Genomic DNA, 25357 nt, shown 5'->3' on the forward strand with positions numbered 1-25357 from the left:
AAGCCTGTGAATATATTACACCTGCCAAAAACTTCTATAACATTGATAAATCCATACAATATGATATTAGACAATACATCTATTGTAAGACCACCAACGTCATATACTTGATCACCTGCAATTGTGGGCATAGATACGTTGGTAAGACCATCAGGGAGTTTCGAAGACGTGTGCTGGAGCATGTTAACTCTATCAAGAACAAACTGGATACTCCAGTAGGTCGCCACGTCAACAATCTCCATCATGGAGACATCAAATGTCTCACCTTCATGGGTATTGATCATATCAATACCAGCATGAGGGGTGGGAATGTGGACAATAGGTTACTCAAGCGGGAGGCCGAATGGATTTACAAATGAAAGACTCTCAGCCCATATGGACTAAATGAGGATTTTACATATACGCCCTTCATCTAGTAACATATGTTTGTAACCATTCTCCAGTGTATACCTGTAGATCACAACTTTCTAGTATATAAGATGTTGCATCAATATAATTATCTAGCGGCAGCCAATAAGCTTATGTTCTTTGCTGATAAGGCACTGTTATTGGTTTCAAATTTCATCTTGTATATTATGTGCATTATACTTATTATTTTGCCATTCCTATACCACTGGTTTAGGTGTGCTGATGTTACCCTACACAGGTTCAATCCATATACCACCAACCAATGATTGTGCTAAGCTGACCCACATCACTGTTAACTATCATCATTTAGCTGCTAGGAGTAAAATTATGCAGTGAGGTTGGAGCTGTGCCATGGTTAGCATGGCGTTTATATCTAGCTTAGCCCCCACCATCTGATTACCACGTTACCATTAGTTATCATAAGTTTGCGGCTTGCTTTATATTTTGCAATCTTTGGTTGGTTACTAGGTATGCTGTGTTAGTGTTAACACCTCATCACACAATGAGCACATTACTATTAACATATACCAAGTAGCCACACTAATTAGGATCAGTTGCTCTACATATAGTTAGGTCCTATAGGTGGATTAATTGCCAATTATATTCTAGTAGTTGTCTAAGAGTATAACATTCGACACTAGGGCTATACACCTGATAGTCAGCCTCACCAGTACCAGACCTACTCCTACTCATTTTAATTCACTTCACAATTTATTTTTCACGATTCATGGTCATTATATATGTGTAGATCCTTTTTTAATTGATACAATAAATGTTATGTTTTAATAGCCCTGGAGTGCATCTATTAGTGGTCTTCTAGCTAGGGAGGGGGGTGGTAACACATCCCTTTTTCTAAATTTGGTAATAGAGAAAAAAATAATGCACAATTTAATCATCTTATTTTGATCGGTGCATTATGTAACGCCTCCATAACTCATCCTTCTGATAGTCATCAAATTGCAGGTTGATGCAGCTGGGACAAAATAAAAATGTCATCCTCTGTATCAGTTTTGCTCCAAAATTGCTCTATTTCCTTGAACCCTAGATATTAGACATTTTGATGTTAAATCGACACAAAGACAATCCGATAATATTTGTCTCTCAGGATTAATCTATGTCGCTACTTTTGCAGGATGTTGAAGTTAAGGGGTCAGTTGAACTTGGCAACTCTTCAATAAATAGGCACTTTTGCAGGACGATGAGACATTAGACCTTGACAGCTCTACATTAAATTCACTACAGCAAATGACAATGGACTTGTGAGTGTCGCCATAGATTTTCTCCTTTAACTACAGCTCTGTATAGGGGCCAATATGAAATGGACTGAGATGAACATCTAATTTCACACATGACACAAAACAACCGCCACAAACTGTTTCTATCACAGTCGACCTGAGCTGATTTGAACCATTGACCTTGAAGTTTAAGGTCATGTCACCCTATCGAGCCATGGAGTCTACCCCCGCTGTGATTACTTTCTCAAAGTAACTTTAAACAATTTGTGTGTACACATCATCTGAAGAAAAGGGTCCCAGAAATACTAGTTAATTCTTATTCAATTGAATGCTGAAGAGCAGATAATCAGTTTGTGAGTTCACAATGTTACTTATGGATAGGAAATCAGATTCTGCTGTCACTGAGTAGTACTTTCTCTAAAATACTGATGGCATTTCACACAAAATAACTCATATTTCCTTTATTCATTTTTTTTTCATTGTGATTTATGAAGTCTTGGATGTTCCTGTATAAAGAAAAGTTTACTTTGACACGTGACATGAGACTATTTTTGTTTTGCTTGTGGTCTTGTCATATATGAGAAACTTGTTAATCAATCTTGTAAATCAAGATTGTTGCCCAGAGCGATTAAGCCAGCGGATCTCGCAGTATTTTTTGACACAGACAAAAAAGTAAGATAAAATGAAGCCAGGTGATGTACATGATTAGAGCAAAATAACTTGTTACATTGACACTTAGAAGTGCACACTGAAAACCCCTCTCTTTAGCCAAGTGTTCTGCAAGTGTCTCAGTGAATCACATCAGTAATTTACTATTATGTCCATTATCATCTGTATTGAATGTAACATTCAAGCTTATCATTTCCTTTTATTTCAGACTAGTCTCTTAGGGGGTTCATTTGATAAGCAAAAGATAGAGATACATGACACAGTAGTTAATACATTCCATTATATCTGTGCACAAACAAGTTATGGTGACCAAAAAGCCTTCACCGTACAGTGCACAGCAATGATAAAGAACACTTATATGCCTCAGACTGGTCCCCAAACCTGCCTTATGCATAATCACACTTCATACAGTGCTCCCACTGCCTCTAGGAATTCTGGGTAATTAAATACAAATGAGCAGTCATAGTGTGTCACTTTTTGCTCTGTATCAGCCTTAACGTGGATCTCTTTAAACTTATGCCTGCTGTTTCACATAACTTATGTAGCCCTGTTTCCTAATGAATACAGTGCGCTACCAATGCTGTCTAACCTGTTGGCTCGCAGGGCCTAAGCCTCCGCCACGGAGAGCCTGGGGCAACACATAGGAATATTGATAACCTTTTACCAAGTGCAGCGCCTCCACCTGCGATGGCTCCCAGCAGAGTTGAAGTTGTTCCTCGCAGGACAATAATGTACTACTCCGCACACAGCATGTAAAACAACCAATGACTTTACTAATAGCAACCATAACTTTGCATGTCATATACAGGTGTCCCTTCCTAGGGGAGACACTACGATACTGCGTCTCGCAGGACGCGACCCCTTCACCGTGTACCCACACCGTGTCCAGTTCCCACACCCCAAAAGCCCCCACCCCCAAAGTGAGGTATGTGTGTGTGACTGCGCAGCCACTATGTTCTGATATTATAGTTGGTGCACTTAATGATGTTACCTGCCGAGCGCTCGGGCCTGCCAAGGAACTTCACAAAGGATCCGACGACGAAGGAACTCCAGGAATGCCTTCCGGGATGATCCCACCCGGGTGGCAACTGCTGCGCGGCCCGAGGTCTGAGCCCAAACCTCTTGTATAATATCGTAACAGTCTCTGGGTGTACAATTCTCCTTCTGCTACTAAGGGGGCTGTACCCTATCTGATGTCCCTACTTCCGCTTCACACTACGGGGACTCAGGGCCTAACTGGGCCAGGGGTATGTGGCCTAGTGTAGGGGCTCCTGGCCTCCCTACACGCAGAGCTCCTTCTCCTTCCTTCTCCGGCTCAGTTCTGCCTGGCGTGCTCCCATGCGCAACCTCCTAACTCTTCCTCCTGATATTCTGCCCACCCTATAGGCTCCCTGGTGTCACCTGGTCTCGCTATGTCTGCTGGGACTCGTAGTCCCGTGCGCTCCACCCTATAGGAGCAGCTCCTCTTTCTCGGGCTCTCGCAACCTCTTGCTGCGCATGCGCGACCTCTGCTCCCTCACCACCTCTACGGGCTCACCGCGCATGCGCGAACACCAACATGGCGGCGCCCTACTCGCTCGGGTCACTGCGGAGCCTCCGATATACCGAAGCACTCCCTGCACACTGCAACCTTCCTTATTCCCCCAGCATGCGGAGATAAGGGTAGACCTGGGGGACCTGGCTACACATAAAGTAAAACTGGGTCAATGAAGTTCATGACCAGCAGACCTACTTTTAGACAGCTTTCAACTTTTTAAAGGTTGAAACAGCTGATGAGCAAAAAGTGACACACTGACGGAGATTCACTATGCGTCAATGCGGGGTATTGCACCCCAATCCGGAATTAACGGTCTAGTACATGGTCGTTGACTGAGCCACTGATTGAGCCACCTGTGCTGAAGCAGGGATATCTTGAAATCCCGACCGGTTGGTGGCCTTTGAGGAATGGAGTGGCTCGCCCCTGACCTAGCATCAGCTCTTAGTGAATCCCAGCCTATGAGTGCTTACTTGCATGTCATTACCCAGAATCCCTGACTGCAGTGGAATAACATTATTGTGTAATTATGGGGTAAGGCAGGTTTGGGGACCTGTCTGAGACATGTGAATGTGCTCATAGGTATACTTTATCATTTATTATATCTATGCCAAATGCTAATTTTGCAAACTACCAATATGCTCCATAGTGTCTAGTGTCATATCTTTCTGGTGCATTAGGAACAAAATAGTAAAGTAGCTTTATTTACGCACACATGCTCTAAACCAGGGGAGGGTAAACTTTTACTGCTACGCCCCCCTGTCTGGCCTGCTCGGAGCTCGAGCCCCCCCTCCTACCTGCCAGTTCGTCAAATAATGCTCCGGGGTCACGTGACGTCAGGTCACGTGACCCACAGCGTCATTTGACCCCTCTGACATCACGTCACATGACCCTGCCGTGTCAAATGACGCCGCGTTGCCATGGAGAAGCATCACAGCCTCTGAATCCTGGTAAGTTTTATTGTGGCAGAGGCCTCACGCCATCCCCTGGCATTTAATTTAAATTGCTTGGGGAAGAGTGCGGGATGTCTGCAACCGCCCGCACCCCCCCCCCAGACAAATCTCCCACCCCCCCTAGGGGATGCGCCACCCCAGTTTGCGCCCCCCTACTCTAAACGACTATTTTGCATGTAATTGAGTTAAATTCATTTGCTCCTATCCCGTATTCCGTGTGCTAAAAGTTATAGAACAGTTTACACCCCAAAAGGGACAAAGGAAAATTCACAGAAGGTGGAGAAGAGCTTAATTTCCTGTAAATTTAAGCTGAGTTGGTAAAACAGCATTTCTGTTCACTATATTCTGATTGCAAGGTTGCTTCATAACCATGGGTAACCTTAGAGATTGTTCGTTCATGACATGGAGTGTGTTGAAATTGTATTATGGTGAATGGATAATGGGGGCTACTTAAAGATCTCTGGTTAGTAGTTTGAATGTGTTCAAATCATTTTTCATCTGTGCTTTATTTATTCATCTGATTTATACAGTTAGCACAGACAGTGCTAGACCTGATGGTGAGTGACAGTCACATTTAAGCATGGTCATAGCTAAAAAATAAATAAATGAGTAAGTAGATACTGAAGTAGCCCAGTACGGCATTATGAATTAGTTACTCTCCCTGATGTAACTCGTATGTCCTGAATTGTTCACTCAGTAGTGCAAGGTTCTAGTAGTAGTACTGATTTTGGACAATTAGATTCGTTGTTCGGGGTGATACATTTTTAATTGTCTAGGAGGAGTGTTCTTCACAGATGTAATGGTGTGGACAAAGCTATCAAAACCTCACATGCTTATTTGTGAAATGTTATAATGTGGGGATTGTAGTTAAATTCTTTAACAGAATGTCGTAATGGTGTCCTGGCCACTCAATTTCTCACTTGGCAAAGTATGGAGAACTTATTCATATTCTTTCTCTTTACAATGAAATGAAAATGACTGCTATATCCCAATAACTATTTCCACCATATACCTTTGCTTTGTGCAGGTTGTTGAAGGCAAGCTGTCCCCCTTTCTCGTAAAGGTTATCAAGTTTGCCACTTCTCACGTCTACAGCTGCAGCCTCTGCAGCCAGAAAGGATTCATCTGTGAGATCTGCAACAATGGAGAAATTCTCTATCCCTTCGAAGAGAATTCTACAAGCAGGTAACATATATATGTAACCCTTCCATTGTTGGAGGTAGCTGCAACTTGTTGCTATGCAAAACTTCTTTGGATAGACGTGTACTTACCTACCACCACTTAATCTGCAATTCTATTTCTGTCTGCTGCTGAGACTCGATCAGTTTGCATGAGTGGTAATGCAATCATTAACTGAAACTTATAGGAAACAGTAGATATATCCAAGGCCGGTTTAACCACTAGGCAAACTAGCCAGTCGCCTAGAGCGGCAACATTTTGGGGGGTGGTAAAGAATTAAGGGATTCCATGTAGCAGCAGGGCCACCGACAGGGGGTGGAAAGCTGGGACTACTGTCCCGGACTGGTGAGTCAGGGGGCTGCTAGCGACCCTAATATGTGCCAGATCCGCAGAGGAGTGTCCTTCAGAGGGAGCCTGCTGGAGGCCAGTGGAACCGAGAGGCACCTCCGCAGACACCTGCTGACCGGCCCCTCTGCAATGTTGGCCTCTAACTGACCCCCTCCATCCTCCAAGGCTGCAGGTAAGCACACTCTGCTCCCCTCCCTTTGTTGTGGTCCTCCTTGTCACCCAGGCACATACCATGAACTTCCAAATGTAAAAAAACAACATATGGGGCACAAACATAGAAGATAAAATATAAATAACAATTTATTGAAACAAAATAAATGAATGTTCACTCACAGAAGTGTTGTGGTAACTTATTGATTGCCTGCAGCTGGAGTCCCTATTTACCTGTATGCCAGAGAACTGCTGCTTGCGCTCCGCTTTGTCACCTTCTGTGGGTCTGGGTCCTCTGGGTTGTGGAAGCACTTTGTTTTTAGTCAGGGCGGTGTGAGCTTGATGTTGCGTGTGGCAGCCCCTGTTTTTCCATAGGTGTCGTTCCTGCCATGAACCCCCAGGCCCATACCTCCATCTTCTTCCTCCCCCTCCCGGGCACATAACTAACCCCAGGGCACATAACTATACCATCCCTCTCCTGGTCCAGTAAGTATAATATTCTCCTTGTTAATGTAAAATGAATCTGTAATTATAGATGCGTAATTTGTATTTATACTATTGTACAATATTCATTTAGGTTTTTTTACAGTTAATGGGTATGGGGGGGTGGGTCGGCGCAAGGTTGATAGTTTGCCTACGGCGCCTAATACCCTTGCACCAGTGCTGGATTTAGGTCCGATATAAGTGTAAGTTTAGATGCTTTGACACATCAATAAATAGTTTTTTGCATGATAAAAATCAACCACGTTTTAGCGCGCTACAACGTGGATCTGCTTATAACGCGGTCTGAGCGTGGCTCCCGATTTAAAAACAGCTCCATTTTTTTTTTTTAAACATTCAATGCTTTATTGCTAACAGACACATACACACCCACACACTCTACCTGCAAGCCACAGGGTTTTTGTGATATCGCAGACTCCAAAAACAAACTTAACATATAGTAAACAGTGCAGTCTGTTTCATCACACCAATCCTGTGGCGTAGCAGGTAGGGAATTGGTACTGGGTTCGATTCCTGCATGTGTATTATATAAAATTTATTCATGTTCAACTTCCACATGGTGTAGGGGTGTGTGTATGTGTCCATAAGCAATAAAGCATTGAATGTTTAAAAAAAAAAAAAATCCTGCATGGTGTAGGTGCATGCACGTGGACGCAGGGAGAGCTGCAGAGAGGACTGAGCTGGTGCACAGCCTGAAGCAGGGATAGATGTAGAGAGGAGAGAGCTGCAGATGCCGGTAAGTTCCCGCACAGCAAAGTTTTATAACACAATCCCAGTTATAACGCGGTCTCATTCTGTGGACCCCGAGGACCGCGTTATAACGGGGTTCAGCTGTACCTTTATGTTCTGTTGCTGTTATGGTGGCACAAAACAATATCTTGTCAAAATAACTTAGCAACTTCTAGTCAAATATATACACACACGTATAAGTGTGTTTTCGTATAAGTTACAGATAATTATTTAAATTTAACAAAAATTAAAAGGCAGGACTGTTCCTTTAAATGCATATTTAACCCTTTCGGTAGCACAGAAAGTATGAGCACACATCCGCAATTGCACACAGACTCCGTGGGCTAGCCACCTACACAATGTCACAAATCTCCTTCCATTCAAATTCCATCACTGCTGCCTTAAACTCCAGTGTAATCCTCAGACCTGGAATAACCACCCCTGAGTAATAGAAGTCACTTTAATGGGAACATTGTTTTTACGAAAGCCTAGCCCATTTGTTCTTACCTTATGATTACAAATGTCAAACCATAATGTAAACCTAATATACAACTGCACCATAAAAAGAATGATAGAAGGGATAGAGTTATATATAGCGCAGCATCTGTTATAGTTTTTGACATATACAGTAATTGGAAATGGAACCCTACTATAGTTATTGCTGTTAATGTATCCAAACACTTTTCTTTGTGTATCGCAGGAAATAACATTGCCATTGCAGCAGCAGCAGCAGCGGCAGTATGTTAGCATAGTAAATGTAGGCAGTGGTCATAGTGCCATCAATATCATTGTAACAAGACTAATCATTTTGCTATTCTTGGGATGTACCGTGAACATCACAAGGGCTGACACACCTTAGGTCAGGGGAAGCCAACTCCAATCCTCAGGGGCCACCAACAGGTCAGGTTTTCAGGATATCCCTGCTTCAGCACAGGTGGCTCAGTCATTTTGATTGAGCTACCTGTGCTGAACCAGGAATATCCTGGAAACCTGACCTGTTGGGGGTACTTGAGGACTGGAGTTTGGAATCGCTGCTATAGATCATTGTCTGTTAAGATTTTGTGTGTGCCATTTATTTTATTTAAGCAATGTAAGGTATCATGGCGCAGATGTATCAACATAGAGTGCGCATAGTACTTTGTTTTGACACATTGTTACATTTGACGCAAACAGAAAATGGGGCCAAGTGTTTCTTACAGTTGACGCAAATTGCGGGCCAGACAAGTTTATGCCACCACATACGTGGCTGATATTTTTTACCCAAATGCAAAATAGAAAAAAGTAACACACTGGGATGCAGAGTTTGGTACATCGCATTAAATATGTGTGTTATGTAACCCATTCTTTACTCCTGCCATTGGGACTCCCCAAATCTCAAGCTGACTCACACAGCGCAAAACTTGGAGCAAAGACCTTGATACATTGACACAAAAAGACGCGAGGTGAAAAGAACTTGCTCCAAATGTGCCGTGATACATTGCCCTTATGTCTTCGGTGCTGCAGGGGTTAAACATAAAAAAAACTAGTATTCAAAATATTGAATACACCAAACTACACAGATAATGCAATGAAATGTTGACTCCCTTTTGAGAAATGATTAGCGGAGACACAGGTATGCAAAAACAGGTAAACAGTGGAGTTCATTCAACTTTTGAAACAATTTATGTACCCATAAATTATCCCAACTGGCAGTGGAAAAGCCGTCCATCCTTAGATTCTTTTTCTGATGCTGCTTGCACAAATGGGCTTTGTTTAGTTATGAATGCCATTACTCAATGTCAACCCACTTTGCTGCCAATGTGTTTATTTATCAGACTTCAGCTTGGTCTCTGCAGAAAAATGTATTAAAGTGTGTTGTTTTGTTTTTTTTTGCGCATTTGAAGAGTTTTGTATAAATAAAGGACTACTTGCTATCTTTAAAAAAGATACCGCATTGGCAAATCAATTGAAGGGATTTATTAAAGAAAGCCTCTGGAACGCTGTAATCACGTTCCAATGCGTATAGGTTTTACGTATAAAGTATACTGTGATCAAGTTTGCACGATTTTACATTTGAAATGTTATCAAGATATGTATATCAAAACTGATATTGCCACCAAAGCTAAAATGATGTTGAGCAGGGTAAGTAATCTTTGTACCCTGCTTTAAAGATGATGCTATGGTATGAAGCTATTCTGTCATCTTAGTAGATCACTATTGGGGAAACCATTTCTAAGGAGACCTATCTTCATTTTACGTTTATTATTTTATTTGGTGAATATACTATATAATACAACACCATTTCATAATAACGACATGCAAGAAAATCAGAGTTCAATGAAATAATCGATAACTAAAGCATTTTAAGACTTGCCATTGTTAGCTGGTAATATGGACAATAACCTTTTATAACAGTTATCGTCTTTAGTAATGCAGTGCTGGTCACCGTGACATTGAAATGAATGCATGTATTTTGGTTTAATGAAATGCCAATTTGTATTCTAATAAGATTAGGGACCCCCCTCATGCAACTAATTGGTCCTTTTAATAGGAAGCCCTTGGCTCAGGTACAGGAAGTAATGAAAAAACATTGTATTTGAGAAATTACTGCTTTAACTTCTTATAAATTAAAGTTGCTGGTTAAAAAAATGTTACATTTAAAATGGAAGCTGGGCTTTCTCATTAATTGCGATTTGAGTAGAATATTCCAAGACGTGCTTGGGTTGGTAAATGTCGTGATGGGGTTATTGTATCCATGCCAACAATTTGAGCCAATCAAAGTGCTCTATGTCTAAAAGTCCCATGCATGATGTTCCTGTTGTGCGAAATGATACGATGAATGGGGAAGATTTGTAGAAATTCTCTCAAATGCCCATAGCAAAATACTGTATTACCTCTGTGTCAGAAGCAAATGCATGAAGCATACTGTATAAATATTGTTTCTTACATTTGCCACAGATCTCTTGGGAGGAAAACTTATTGTCACCTCTGACATTTATTTCACGCAAAGAGAAAGGAAAACTGCTTTAATCCTCTAAGGCGTTGTACATAGAAGGAGCGCGTGACATCACGTGCGCCTGCTGCACAGGCGATCCATGGCCTGTTGGTGTCTCGAGAAGAAGACGTGAGCAAGAGCAGCTCTAATTCAATGTTTGGGGGCGTGCCCGTGACATCACATGAGCGGTTCACCTTCATTGGCAGAACCGCCCACGTGACCCGCACGTTGCCTGGCAAATAAAAAAATGTTGTCTTGCCAGGTATCGACCACCTCGTGCTCACTGTGAACGTTTGCATTGCCTTCTGCCATTTTGTTTTCGATGCGCGCGACGTCGCTCTTAGGCTGTGCTTATAGTCCTTGCTACGGCGACACTGACGTCACGCTGCGGTCGCTGAAAAAAATCAAATTGAATTCACACAACGTATTCAATACATTTGTTTTGACGCGACGTCGCTGTCGCCGGGACTATAAGCACAGCCTTACTATGGACGTGGGCTAACTCCTACAACCACACCCCAAAACGCTCACTGGTATAAGTGTGTACCGTAAATTCCGGACTATAAGCCGCAACTTTTTCCCCACGCTTTGAACCTCGCGGCTTAAACAATGACGCGGCTAATATATGGATTTTTCCCGCTTTCAATTTTTTTTTTTCAAAAAAACACATTCTGTGACGTGCTCAGTTTTTTGGCGGCATGAAGCTTTCATTAGACCAGGCCTGCACAACACGCGGCCCGCGGGCCGCATGCGGGCCGCCTGTACTCACTGTGCGGCCCGCGGCGGCTTTCTGCTCTCCCCCTCCCTCCCTCCCGAGTCCACTCTCCCGTGCCCCCCCGCGAGCTCGCTGTCACCATCCCCCGCGTGCCGCCTGCACAACACGCGGCCCGGCTTTCTGCTCTCCCCCTCCCTCCCTCCCGAGTCCACTAGCGAGCTCGCTGTCACCATCCCCCGCGAGCCCGCTCTCCCCCTCGCAGAGTAGCAGCGCGCTCTAGCATTGAGGCACTTCCTGCCTGCTGCTTGCTAGAGGCGTGCGTGCACTCCTGCTTGGACGGCAGAGGTATTTACTGTTTGGACGGCAGAGGTATTTACTGCTTGGACAGCAGAGGTATTTACTGGTTAATGTGAGGTGCTGGGGGGTTAATGTGAGGTGCTGGGGGCTTGATGTGAGGTGCTCAGGGGTTAATGTGAGGTGCTGGGGGGCTTGATGTGTGGTGCAGGGGGGGTTGATGTGTGGTGCAGGGGGGTCGATGTGATGTGCTGGGGGTCAATGTGAGGTGCTGGGGGGTTAATGTGAGGTGCAGGGGGAGTTGATGTGAGGTGCAGGGGGAGAGTGATGGGAGGTGCAGGGGGAGAGTGATGGGAGGTGCAGGGGGGGTTGATGTGAGGTGCTGGGGGCTTGATGTGAGGTGCAGGGGGAGTTGATGTGAGGTGCAGGGGGTGTTGATGTGAGGTGCAGGGGGAGTAAGCACCTGCGGCTTATAGATGTGTGCGGCTTATTTATGTTCAAAATAATAATTTTTTTAAAATTCAGTGGGTGCGGCTTATATTCAGGTGCGCTCAATAGTCCGGAAATTACGGTATATCCCCCTAGTAGCTTTGAATGGAACATAACCCATCGTTAATTAAATATGGCCCTATAGGATATGCTATTAAACCATCTTCACCTTGCTTAGGGAGTGTTCAAGTGGAGGGGGGAGGCAGTTTCACAGCATATTGGTTAGGACCCACAAAATTCAGTGTGTCTGTGTGTGTGCATTTATGTGTGTATGTATGTATGTACTGTATATGTGTATGTATGTGTGTGTGTGTATATATATATATATATATATATATATATATATATATATATATAATGTGTGTGTGTGTAGCCATGCATAACAATGGTCTACAGTCATCTCTCCTGGATAGACCACAGGGGCCAATGTGAGATTGGGTGGGTCAGACCACAGGGAACAACCGTTACAGTTGGAGGCGCTGCTGAGAGACCTGTCAACAGGACAGGCTTTTGCTAGACACACTGGGAAACAGGGAGAGTGTCTGCTGCCACTTTGTGCTGCGTGGAAGGGTGCCAGGGGTAGTCAGGGGAGCTGCTGGAGACGCGGACCGCACGGACGCCCTGGGATCCTGCACGGAGTTAGCTGGGTCTGGAGCCGGGCTATAGCTGTCACAGAAACCTTGAGGTAGTGCTAGTGGTAAGGGATAAACTGGTAACTTAGGGCAGGAATCCTGGAGAGGGTGTGCGCTAGACTGGCCAACAGTAGGTAGACCCCAAGTACTGCATGGACGAACCAGAGTACTGTAGTCCATTCCAGACAACTCACCGCAGGGAGCACAGACTGGGAGGATGGAGATACAGCAGACACAGAAAGAGTGAGCCTAGCCTGAGGTAGTGCAACCACAAGTCAGATCTACATTGCGGAGCTCCATGTACAATAATTCAATGAACAGTGGCCGAATGGCGACCGCAAGAATGGAGGATCCGCGCGGTGCGGAAGGTCCAATATGGCGGACGGAGGCCGAAGGAGAGAACGAATATGTCATGTGTGAGGAGGAAGAGCAAGCTACAGAAGAGACTTTTGTGAGCCTGCTGTGGAATGGTGTGAAAACAGTGATTGTGCCGTGTATGTCCTGCTTAGGACCTTGGGGTACTGACCCTGAGGATAGCGGAGAGGACATTATTGTGAGATGGGAGGAACGTAATGGACTTGCTTGTCATTCAACATACAAACAGTCAAACGCTCAACAGTGAACCCGATTGACAATGCAATCCAAGATGGCGGTTCCCGCGTCCCTGGGAAACCGCGTGGGCCAGTTGCAGAAAATATTGCAAATGCTCAACTTGCAGAAAGTTGGCCAGGAGTGGCGCCAACGGAGAGACCCCACCCTGTTGGGGAGTATGGCGCGAAAGCTGGAGCCGCGCCCACATGGACTGTGACTAATTCCGCCCCTGTGCTGGGTCAGCCTACAAGTCTACGGGACCTCCCCCTAGTTTCAACCAGGGGGAGTGGTTTCCTGTCTTGGCGGATGCGGATGGAGAAAGCTGGAGGAGGGGTTGGCAACCCAGCCCATGCCCTTCAGTTGTGAGAAACCAGCAAGCAGTACAGACCTCTAGTGCGACTACCTCCATTAGTGACTATGGCCTGCAAGCAAGAAGAAGGGCCTCTGATAACCACTCATCCCTACTCGGCTCCAGGAGGCTTCCTGATCCTCCGAGTAGAGGGTGTAGAGACTGTGGCATTCTTATGCCTGCAGTATCGACTGCAGGGCGGAGGGGTGAGCTCTACTGCACGATGCGCTCAATGTGGCCTACAATACTTATGACCCATGCCGACATTCGTGCCGGTTCAGACGGTAGAGGCTGCGGAAGATGTCGCTATGCTAACCGCGGAACTTCCCGGTGCGCTCTGGAGGGAGACTACGGGTCCCGGAGAACAGGGACCCGCTCCGGTCATCAAGGCGGAGCCGGCGGAGAAAACTGGTCACCGACGCGGTGATAAAAAGGGGGCGCACCGCAGATCACCAAGCGGAATGCCCCGGCCTAACGCGAAGTTGGAGTCCTCGGACGAGGACACCGCCAGTCCTATTGCGTTGATGGCCCGACCGCCGGCGTACCACAGCAGCAGTACTATTAAAAGAGTGCCACTTACCTGTGTCGGCGAAGAACGGAGCCGAGTGTCGCCCATACCATGGCGAAGTCCCACGGCCGTGGTGACCAGCGGATCCGATGGCGGCAGATCCACCCCAACACCACGGAGCGGTAAGCAGAGTCCATGCTTGTCCCTGGCTCCGAGGGTGGCGGCGGCGGAGGAAGGACGGAGTCAGGCCCAGGCGGCGCCACGACGGAAGAAGGCGTTGCCGGATATCGTGGTGGAGGAAGAGGTCTCGCTTGGGGACCCAACCCAAGATGGCGACGAGACACGTGCGTGTCAAGACATCTCTTCTGGTGGACCGAGCGGAGCAGAGTGGGAGATGATCGCGCCCCTTCGCTCGAGCAGTGGAGGTCAGACGCATAAGTCAAAGAGGAGCGGGCGAACGACGCGGAGATAGAAGAGTCGTGAGACCGGAGAAGCGGAGAGTCCTTGCGGCGGAATCGGACCAGGTAGCGGTGAAGAGCGGGTCCTAGCCCCGCGGATACCGACGGTTCGGCCCTATCCCCAAACCCAAGCCCTAGCCAGACCCCAGGCCCTAGTTAAAGTCCCAGCCCCATTCACCTTCACTTTTGGGTCATCCTCAAGCTTAGGGGTGTCAGGGGATTCCCGGGTCACTTCCGATGAACGGACTGGGAGCCTGGACTATGGGACATCCGATGATGGATCGGTGGGAGGAGGGAGGATTACGACAGGTGTCGCTATCCAGCGATTGTCCCAGTAATGTTAGCGTTACCGTTGGGAACCAGAAAAGGGATCCGGGATATCAGGTCCCGTCCGAGGTTACGTCTGGCATATCTTCCGGGGGTGTGCCGGAAGAGTTAGAGGAGGTATCTCTAGAGGAGGTCAGGGAAACCCGATGGTTGGCCCCCTTGTTTGAGGGATACGTGGCCTGGATCGATAGAACCCGGTTCATCCTAGAGCGGGATGGGGTGGTGGATCATTGGTGGGCCAAGGGAGAATTTACTGAGGAGGATCACCTAAAGGAAATACAGGAGCGGTGGTATAAGATTAGGCGAGGGTTAATAGAACCACTGGGTCCGGGTGGGTTAGATGATCCGGTGGATCCCGATGAACCCATGTCCTGGGTGTTGCCGGGGAGAGCGGGCAGTGCTAAGTTAACAAGGGCCTGCCGAGCAGAAAGGGCCATTGTAGCCAAATACAAACGCTCCCATGGGTTGGAATACACCTATGTTCCCGAACCCCTCATGCAGGAGATAGAGGACCGCAGGGATGGGTGGCTCCGGGAGGATATAGAGTACTATATGGTTAACAAGGGAGGTGCCATTAAGGGGCCCAAAGCAGAAGAGCGGATCTCCCAGTTAATGCGAGTTTGGAGCATTGGGCGCAGCATATATATGCACAAGGCTGTGTATAGACCCGAGCGTGGCTTGCCCCGGGAGTATAGTGTTACCGTGACCAACATGGCGGGCAGAGAAGTGAAGAAGCCAGATCCTCGCTACTATTATTAGGTAGGCAGCATAGTGAGGTCTGTGTGTAATCTTGAGCGCCCCTGCTGGTCAGTGAGCGCTGTTATATAACTAATTATGGATGAAAAGAATTGTTATTGCTTAATGATGTTTCTTTTGCAGTGTCTCCTGGAGAAAGGTACACCAAATTTAGGTCCCAGCCGGGACGGTGGGGATTCACCAGGGGGAGTATGTAGCCATGCATAACAATGGTCTACAGTCATCTCTCCTGCTGGCAGCAAAACCTGGTAAGTTACAGGAATGCCAGCAGTAATCATAGAGGTTTGCCCTCACACCCTGGTGAAGTGCCCTATGTAGGGATGGGAGTGGCTACATGCTCTGAGTCCATAGTTAGTGACATCAGAGCTGTGCCTGCCTCCTGAGGTATATAAGGCACCGCACTGCCTAAAGTTTGTTGGTTGCTGCAAGGTGAAGTGCAAAGCAGCAAGTTCTGATGTGCCCACTAGTGCAGTAACTAGTGGCACCGTTCTATATCCAGTTAGAGAAGGCCAACTGTGTCCAGGGACCTCGCACAGGGGTGCTCTCCGTGCGAGGTAGAGGGAATCCCACTCCATTGGGAGGGCGTACCTTTTAAAGGGGAGCACGGAGCGATGTGCGGCTGAAGCGTTGACTGTGAGGGGCAGCTGGCCCATACCACCACGCACAATAAAGATTAATTGTTCAATGAGAACCCCATAGTGTGAGTCTGAAATTACTCTCCAGGGGCCATCACCACCAAGAAGGAGTTCCTCATCAGGACCATCTCCCTACGGACGCATAGATCCTGATGAGGTGGAGGCGCTGCACATGATATATGTAGGACTCGCACCCACTACCTCAGCTGCATGTCTGGCGTGACATCCCCTAATACCATCATGCGGGAGACTCAGGAGTCCTGTTGCCTACAGGTGCACCACCAGACACGAACATGTAATCAGGGCTGGATAGACCACAGGGGCCAATGTGAGATTGGGTGGGTCAGACCAGAGGGAACAACCGTTTTTTATATATATATATATATATATATATATATATATATATATATACACACACAGTTGTGTGAAAAAGAAAGTACATCCTCTTTGAATTCTATGGTTTTACATATCAGGACATAATAACAATCATCTGTTCCTTAGCAGGTCTTAAAATTAGGTAAATACAACCTCAGATGAACAACAACACATGACATATTACACCGTGTCGTGATTTATTTAACAAAAATAAAGCCAAAATGGAGAAGCTATGTGTGAAAAACTAAGTACACCCTTACTGCTTCCATAGGAATTAAGATGCTAAGTAGCAGACAGGTGCTGCTAATCAAATGCCCTTGATTAATTGATCATCAGCAAGTGTGACCACCTCTATAAAAGCTGAAGTTTCAGCAGTGTGCTGGTCTGGAGCATTCAGGTGTGTGTTAACACAATGCCAAGGAGGAAAGACATCAGCAATGATCTTAGAGAAGCAATTGTTGCTGCCCATTAATCTGGGAAGGGTTATAAGGCCATTTCCAAACAATTGAAAGTCCATCATTCTACAGTGAGCAAAATTATTCAAAAGTGGAAAACATTCAAGACAGTTGCCAATCTTCCCGGGAGTGGACGTCCCAGCAAATTCACCCCAAGGTCAGACCATGCAATGCTCAGAGAAATTGCAAAAAAAAACAAGAGTTACATCTCAGACTCTACAGGCCTCAGTTAGCATGTTAAATGTTAAAGTTCATGACAGTACAATTAGAAAAAGACTGAACAAGTTTGGTTTGTTTAGAAGGGTTGCCAGGTGAAAGACTCTTCTCTCTAAAAAGAACATGGCAGCACGGCTTAGGTTTGCAAAGTTGCATCTGAACAAACCACAAGACTTCTGGAATAATTTCCTTTGGACAGACGAGACCAAAGTGGAGATGTTTGGCCATAATGCACAGCACCACGTTTGGTGAAAACCAAACACAGCATATCAGCACAAACACCTCATACCAACTGTCAAGCACGGTGGTGGAGGGGTGATGATTTGGGCTTGTTTTGCATCCACAGGACCTGGGAACCTTGCAGTCATTGAGTCGACCATGAACTCCTCTGTATACCAATGTATTCTATAGTCAAATGTGAGGCCATCTGTTCGACAGCTAAAGCTTGGCCGAAATTGGGTCATGCAACAGGACAATGATCCCAAGCACACCAGCAAATCTACAACAGAATGGCTGAAAAAGAAAAGTATCAAGGTGTTGCAATGGCCCAGACAAAGTCCAGACCTCAACCAGATTAAAATACTGTGGCTGGACCTTAAGAGAGCTGTGCATAAACAAATGCCCACAAACCTCAATGAACTGAAGCAACGTTGCAAAGAAGAGTGGGTCAAAATTCCTCCACAACGATGTGAGAGACTGATAAAGTCATACAGAAAACGATTACTTCAAGTTATTGCTGCTAAAGGTGGTTCTACAAGCTATTGAATCATAAGGTATACTTAGTTTTTCACACATGGCTTCTCCATTTTGGCTTTATTTTTGTTAAATAAATCATGACACGGTGTAATATGTCATGTGTCGTTGTTCATCTGAGGTTGTATTTACCTAATTTTAAGACCTGCTAAGGAACAGATGATTGTTATATCCTGATATGTAAAACCATCTAATTCAAAGAGGGTGTACTTTCTTTTTCACACAACTATAATCTCCAGGTGGGAAGGTGGCAACGGGTGTTCAGGAAGATGAATAGTGGCACTTGTGCTGGTAGGTGTAACTATACTATGAAAGCTTGAATAATATACCCGACTAAAGTAGGAAAGGTACTTGCCAACATGCAAATGAGGCTGGCATGGCAAGGAAGGACTCGACCCCCAAATATGGAAGATACCAAAAGGCATTGACCCTCATTCTCCAGAGACTGGAATGTCCCTGGGCTTGACAGCATTCAGGAACAAGACTATTGAAGATAAGAAAAGCTTAAAGATGACTAAGCAAGACTTATGGTTAGGAAGAAGCAAATGATTGCACTCAAACAAGACGGATCAACAATAAAAGATTAGCACTTACAGTGTAGCATAAAGAGAGTTGAGGACTTGTACATGAACTTGTATGCAAACGCAGGGTATAATCCAGCAGAGGAGAAGCGAGAAGAAACCACCAATGTTGTACCATGCGTCCTTCCATAAAAGTGTCAAAAGCAATGAAATCCATGAAGAATGGGAAGGCTCCGGGGGAGATGAAATTTTGAAAGAAGCTGAGGAAGAAGTAGAAAAAATCCTTGCAAAACTCTTTACATGGCATTTGCAGAACAATGGAGTAATGTGGTAATTATCCTCATCCACAAGAAAGGAGACAAAGAAGACCTCAAGAACTACAGACCAATCAGTCTACTTCCAATCATTTACAAGATATTTTACTAAGATACTCCTTAGTCGGCTGCAACAGACCCTGGACTTTGCCCAGCCTAGAGAATATGCAGGATTTTGCAATGGATACAACACAAGTTGTACAAGAAGTGATTTCCCAAAGTAATGAATATGATCCACCACTCATTTTAGGATTAGTAGATTATGAAAAAGCATTTGATTCTGTCTACACCTCAGTGGTCCCAGATGCATTAAGAAGACAAAGTGTTGAAGAGTACATTGATATTATACAGAACATTATTCGGGAATGCCACATCCACGATTAGATTACATGAAGATACAAGGAAAATAAGGATTAGCAATGGAATGCAGCAGGGAGACACCACATTACCAAAGCTTTTCACTGCAACACTTGAAGAATTGGACAAGACCTTAATCAGCGGTGAATATTTGAGTCACATGCGATTTGCAGATTAGATCGTTCTTTTTGCCGCAAGTCCAGAAGACCTCCAGCAACAAATTGGAGAGGTTGCCCAAGCATGTTAGAATGTGGGCCTCCATATGAACCTCCACAAGACCAAAGTGATGTTCAACAAATGTGTTAAGACAGCAAAGATCGACATAAATGGAATAGAACTAGTAGAAGTCGAAGACTATGTCTACCGTGACAGGCAATTAACACTGTATGGGAACCTTTTCAATGAAATCAATAGGAGAATGATGATGGGATGGACCGAATGTGGAAGAAACAAGATGATATTTCAAGGTAACCTTCCAATGTGCCTCAAGAGCAAAGTTTTCGACCATTCTAGTCTGCCCGTGCTCACGTATGGATGTGAAACATGGACCCTAATTTCAAAGATAATTCAAAAACTTCAGACAATGTAAATAAGTATAGAGAGATGTTTGCTGGGTATTACTCGAAGAAATAGTAAAAATAATGAATGATATTGAAACCAAACAAAAGTCTGTGACAGCATCACAAGAGTGAATAAAATGGCAGTGGGCATATCACAAGAAGAAATTATTATCGTTGGAATTTAGTTTATGACTATCTTTGTCGAAGATATATTAAAACACCAAGACGATGACCAAAAGTAAATTGGGGTGGATAAAATCAGAAAAAGAAAGAAAAATCAGAAAAAGTGGAGGGGGCAATGTGGAGAAGAGAGGTTTGCAACAGCAGTACCTGGAAGATCCTTGGGGAGGCCTTTGTCCAATAGTGGATCAACAAGTGCTGCTGATGATCTATATTAATTTATTTCCATTTCCTGCGGTCCGAATATGCCTTTAATTTGGATAAATGGGGAAGTCTCCCGTGATGCTAACTTTTGACATATGTGAACTGTGTGGTTTATTAGCTAAATCCGATAAATGTGAGAGCTATCAATATTTACTGGAACCTAGCTATGAGTTTACAAGCAAGCGCAAAAAAAGAGACTTCAGTTTTAATGACTTTGTGACCCATAACTATTCCTAGAGTTATACATAATATGATGTGTGTATATGACTTATAGCAACATTCTTGTTCAGGGAAGTTTTTTTTTAAAATAAACATGTAGGCCTTGTTTCATTACATTACATTTCTGCTTTGTCTCAGCTGCTCAATTAAACAACACAAGAAAAATACAGAGGGTGACATTTTTCCTAAAAAGCTCCACCAGTATTAAAGAAAGGGTTTGTAAACCTAGCAAAGAATCCAATATTTGTTCTGTGCTGACAGATATTGTATTTTGAAGGTGCATTACATGTTGCAAACACATCCTACAAGCATGCATTGTAGTCACCTAAGGCAGGCTACACCCTTTAAAAAAATATAGCATTCAAATGTTGTTAAATGTATGTACAAAATGAAATGTAAAATCCATGATTAACCTCTTTGCTGCCAGGGGGGATCTGCAATGCACTGAGCTGTAATGTGTTGCAGGCCCCTCTGGCAGCAAGGGGTTAATCTTCTGTACTTGAACCAAACTCAATATGATGTTTATATTTAAGACCCTTGAAGTATCATGCTGCAGTGCAGTGAGACTAATGCCTGATCCCTCTGCTTCTTCTGGATCAGCACAAACCTCTTGTCTTCCAAAATACTACCATAGTAAAAAACCTTTAGGTGAAAAGGGAGAGGGCCGAGGAGGTTAATGCCAATGTGAGAAGATGCAGAATTGTGATGGATTTAACCCTTCGGTGCCCTGAATATTTCAACCCTCCCTGTGCCTGTTTAGGCATAAAAAATGCAAATGTACGAGCCAGGGGCGTTGTCTGAACAGTTCTATGTACAGCTCTGCACATTGTAGCTCTATGCAAGAAAACATTTTAAGAAGAAGAATGTTGTGCAAATATAAAAATAATATACATCTCTTTTCTTGTATAGCGCTGACAGTGTACGCAACGCTCTGCATAGCATTGTGCAGGCACAGCAAGTCCCTGCTTTGTAGTGCTTACAATGTAATTTCAGACCCTCCGGCACAGGGAAATAAGGTGACTTGCCCAAGGTCACATGGAGAGAGAGGTACTGGGATTTAAACCGCTTTCATCCACTTCAAGGCAGTGTCATTTACCACAAATCTACTCCTTCAGCCCATAATAGACCAACCTTTTTTTGACCTGCTAATAGGGGCAGTATTTTTTAAATGTGTTTTTGTTTTTTTGTTTTTTTTAAAGCAATGGGTTTAAATAATGAAGAATTAAGGAATGTTTCTTATCACCAAGGGACTCAACACCCACAAAGCCTCATTAAGGTGAGTGCCACTTGTGCAAACAGCATTTTTTTCTCTGGGACATCTCCACCTTGTCAACAGGAGAAAATGTTTTTCAGCCCCGTCTGTTTGCAGTTGTTCTTCAAATGGTGAGGGATGGCCCAGGTTTAGACAGCTCATTTTTCTTTTTCTGGGGGAGGGAGGAAAACTTCATATTGCAGCCCCTCTGTATAGGCTGTTTTTTTACTTGGGCCGCTTGTTTGCAGTACATAAATTTTTGTCAGTCCTTAAGCAAACACGGAGAATACCTGGCTTATGCACTCACCTGGGTCTCAATATACACACATTACATACCCCTGCTCTCACTTAATCAGTATGACACATTCCTTTGTTAGTAAATGGCTCCAAAACAAACAGAATCAGCACAGCTAATTAGCAGCTTTTGGAAGGCCATGCTTTGCTATCCTGTCGCATCCTGCCCAGCAATAAAACAAAACAACAAAAAACACAGGAGCTTGCTCTTCTAAGCTGTAAATGCCATTCAGAGAGCTGTAAAAGATTACTTCACCTAATCATGGGCGGAGAGGGGCTTGTGATGAGACTTGTGGATTAGGAAATGGTAGGTCGCAGCTGCAGACCTAAGCCTGCTCCTTGTGTCCTTGGGTTAGAGTGACACTTGGACCCCAATTCAATACGCTGTGAAGATGACTTCCACCCTGCCGAAAAATATTGAACACAAACCTATACCTGCACTTTTGTCCTATGAAAAATTAGATTGCATGCTTTTCAGTCAGAAATTGATTGTGCTCCTATTATTCCACTATGTACAGATGTGCTGTACTGTAAACCCAGAAAATAAATATAAAAATGTATATTACACACACACGTTTGTGTATATACTAGTTTATAAATATACAGTTAGGTCCGGAAATAATTGGACACTGATACAAGTTTTGTTATTTCGGCTGTGTACCAAAATCAATTCAAGTTACAGTTAAATAATGAATATGGGCTTAAAGTGCAGTCTATCAGCTTTAATTTGAGGGTATTCACATCCAAACTGGAGGAAGGGTTTAGGAATTACATCTCTTTAATATGTAGCCCCTCTTTTTCAAGGGACCCAAAGTAATTAGACAATTGACTCAAAAGCAGTTTCATGGACAGGTGTGGGCTATTCCTTCGTTATTTCATCATCAATTAAGCAGGTAAAGGTCTGGAGTTGATTCCAGGTGTGGCATTCGCATTTGGAAGCTTTTGCTGTGAACCTACAAAATGCGGTCAAAGGAGCTCTCAATGCAACTGAAACAGGGCATCCTTAGGCTGCAAAAATAAAGAAAATACATCAGAGAGATAGCAGGAACATTAGGAGTGGCCAAATCAACGGTTTGGTACATTCTGAAAAAAAAAAGAACGCACTGGTGAACTCTGCAACACAAAAAGGCCTGGACGTCCACGGAACACAACAGTGGTGGATGATCGTAGGATCCTTTCCATGGTAAAGAAAACCCCTTCACAACATCCAGCCAAGTGAAGAACACTCTCCAGGAGGTAGGCATATCATTATCCAAGTCTACCATAAAGAGAAGACTTCACGAGAGCAAATACAGAGGGTTCACCACAAGGTGCAAACCATTCATAAGCCTCAAGAATAGAAAGGCCAGATTAGACTTTGCCAATCAATATCTAAAAAAGCCAGCCCAGTTCTGGAACAGCATTCTTTGGACAGATGAAACTAAGATCAACCTGTACCAGAATGATGCGAAGAAAAAAGTATGGAGAAGGCTTGGAACGGCTGATGATCCGAAGCATACCACATCATCTGTAAAACACGGTGGAGGCGGTGTGATGGCATGGGCATGCATGGCTTACAATGGCACTGGGTCACTAGTGTTTATTGATGATGTGACAGAAAACAGAAGCAGCCAGATAAATTCTGAAGTGTATAGGGATATATTGTCTGCTCAGATTCGGCCAAATTCAGCGACGCTGATTGGACGGCGCTTCACTTTACAGATGGACAATGACCCAAAACACACTGCAAAAGCAACCCAGGAGTTTTTTAAGGCAAAGAAGTGGAATATTCTGCAATGGCCGAGTCAATCACCTGATCTCAACCCAATCGAGCATGCATTTCAATTGCTGAAGACAAAACTTAAGGCAGAAAGACCCACGAACAAACAACTGAAGACAGCTGCAGTAAAGGCCTAGCGAAGCATCACAAAGGAGGAAACCCAGCGTTTCGTGATGTCCATGCGTTCCAGACTTCAAGCAGTCATTGCCTGCAAAGGATTCTCGACAAAGTATTAAAAATTATCATTTTATTTATGATTGTGTTAATTTGTCCAATTACATCTGAGCCCCTGAAATAAGGGGACTGTGTATGAAAAGGTTGCAATTCCTAAACGTTTCATACGATATTTTTGTTTAACCCCTGGAATTAAAGCCATTTCCAAACAATTTAAAGTCCATCATTCTACAGTGAGAAAAATTATTCAAAAGTGGAAAACATTCAAGACAGTTGCCAATCTTCCCAGGAGTGGACGTCCCAGAAAATTCACCCCAGGGTCAGACCGTGCAATGCTCAGAGAAATTGCAAAAAAACCAAGAGTTACATCTCAGACTCTACAGGCCTCAGTTAGCATGTTAAATGTTAAAGTTCATGACAGTACCATTAGAACAAGACTGAACAAGTATGGTTTGTTTGGAAGGGTTGCCAGGAGAAAGCCTCTTCTCTTTAAAAAGAACATGGCAGCACGGCTTAGGTTTGCAAAGTTGCATCTGAACAAACCACAAGACTTCTGGAACAATGTCCTTTGGACAGACAAGACCAAAGTGGAGATGTTTGGCCATAATGCACAGCGCCACGTTTGGCGACAACCCAAACACAGCATATCAGCACAAACACCTCATACCAACTGTCAAGCATGGTGGTAGAGGGGTGAGGATTTGGGCTTGTTTTGCAGCCACAGGACCTGGGAATCTTGCAGTCATTGAGTCGACCGTGAACTCCTCTGTATACCAAAGTATTCTAGAGTCAAATGTGAGGTCATCTGTCTGACAGCTAAAGCTTGGCCGAAATTAGGTCATGCAACAAGACAATGATCCCAAGCACACCAGCAAATCTACAACAGAATGGCTGAAAAAGGAAAGAATCAAGGTATTGCAATGGCCCAGTCAAAGTCCAGACCTCAACCCGATTGAAATGCTGTGGCTGGACCTTAAGAGAGCTGTGCATAAACAAATGCCCACAAACCTCAATGAACTAAAGCAATGTTGTAAAGAAGAGTGGTCCAAAATTCCTCCACAACGATGTGAGAGACTAATAAAGTCATCCAGAAAACGATTACTTCAAGTTATTGCTGCTAAAGGTGGTTCTACAAGCTATTGAATCATAAGGTATACTTAGTTTTTCACACATGGCTTCTCCATTTTGGCTTTATTTTTGTTAAATCATGACACAGTGTAATATGTCATGTGTTGTTGTTTATCTGAGGTTGTATTTACCTAATTTTAAGACCTGCTAAGGAACAGATTA

At 44.3% G+C, this 25357-nt stretch overlaps 1 protein-coding gene across 5 annotated transcripts in view; it reads left to right on the forward strand.

Moving 5' to 3' along the window:
- Window positions 1-25357, forward strand: part of PLEKHM3 (pleckstrin homology domain containing M3) — a 201774-nt gene that overhangs the window by 149976 nt on the left and 26441 nt on the right. For all 5 annotated transcript variants that reach the window (XM_075608512.1, XM_075608510.1, XM_075608513.1 and 2 more), the window contains one exon: window positions 5827-5984. In XM_075608512.1, coding sequence (XP_075464627.1) covers window positions 5827-5984 — 158 coding nt within the window. The remainder of the gene's footprint in view (window positions 1-5826; window positions 5985-25357) is intronic.

This window comes from Ascaphus truei, chromosome 7, assembly GCF_040206685.1.
Source record: "Ascaphus truei isolate aAscTru1 chromosome 7, aAscTru1.hap1, whole genome shotgun sequence".
Classification (NCBI taxonomy): domain Eukaryota; kingdom Metazoa; phylum Chordata; class Amphibia; order Anura; family Ascaphidae; genus Ascaphus; species Ascaphus truei.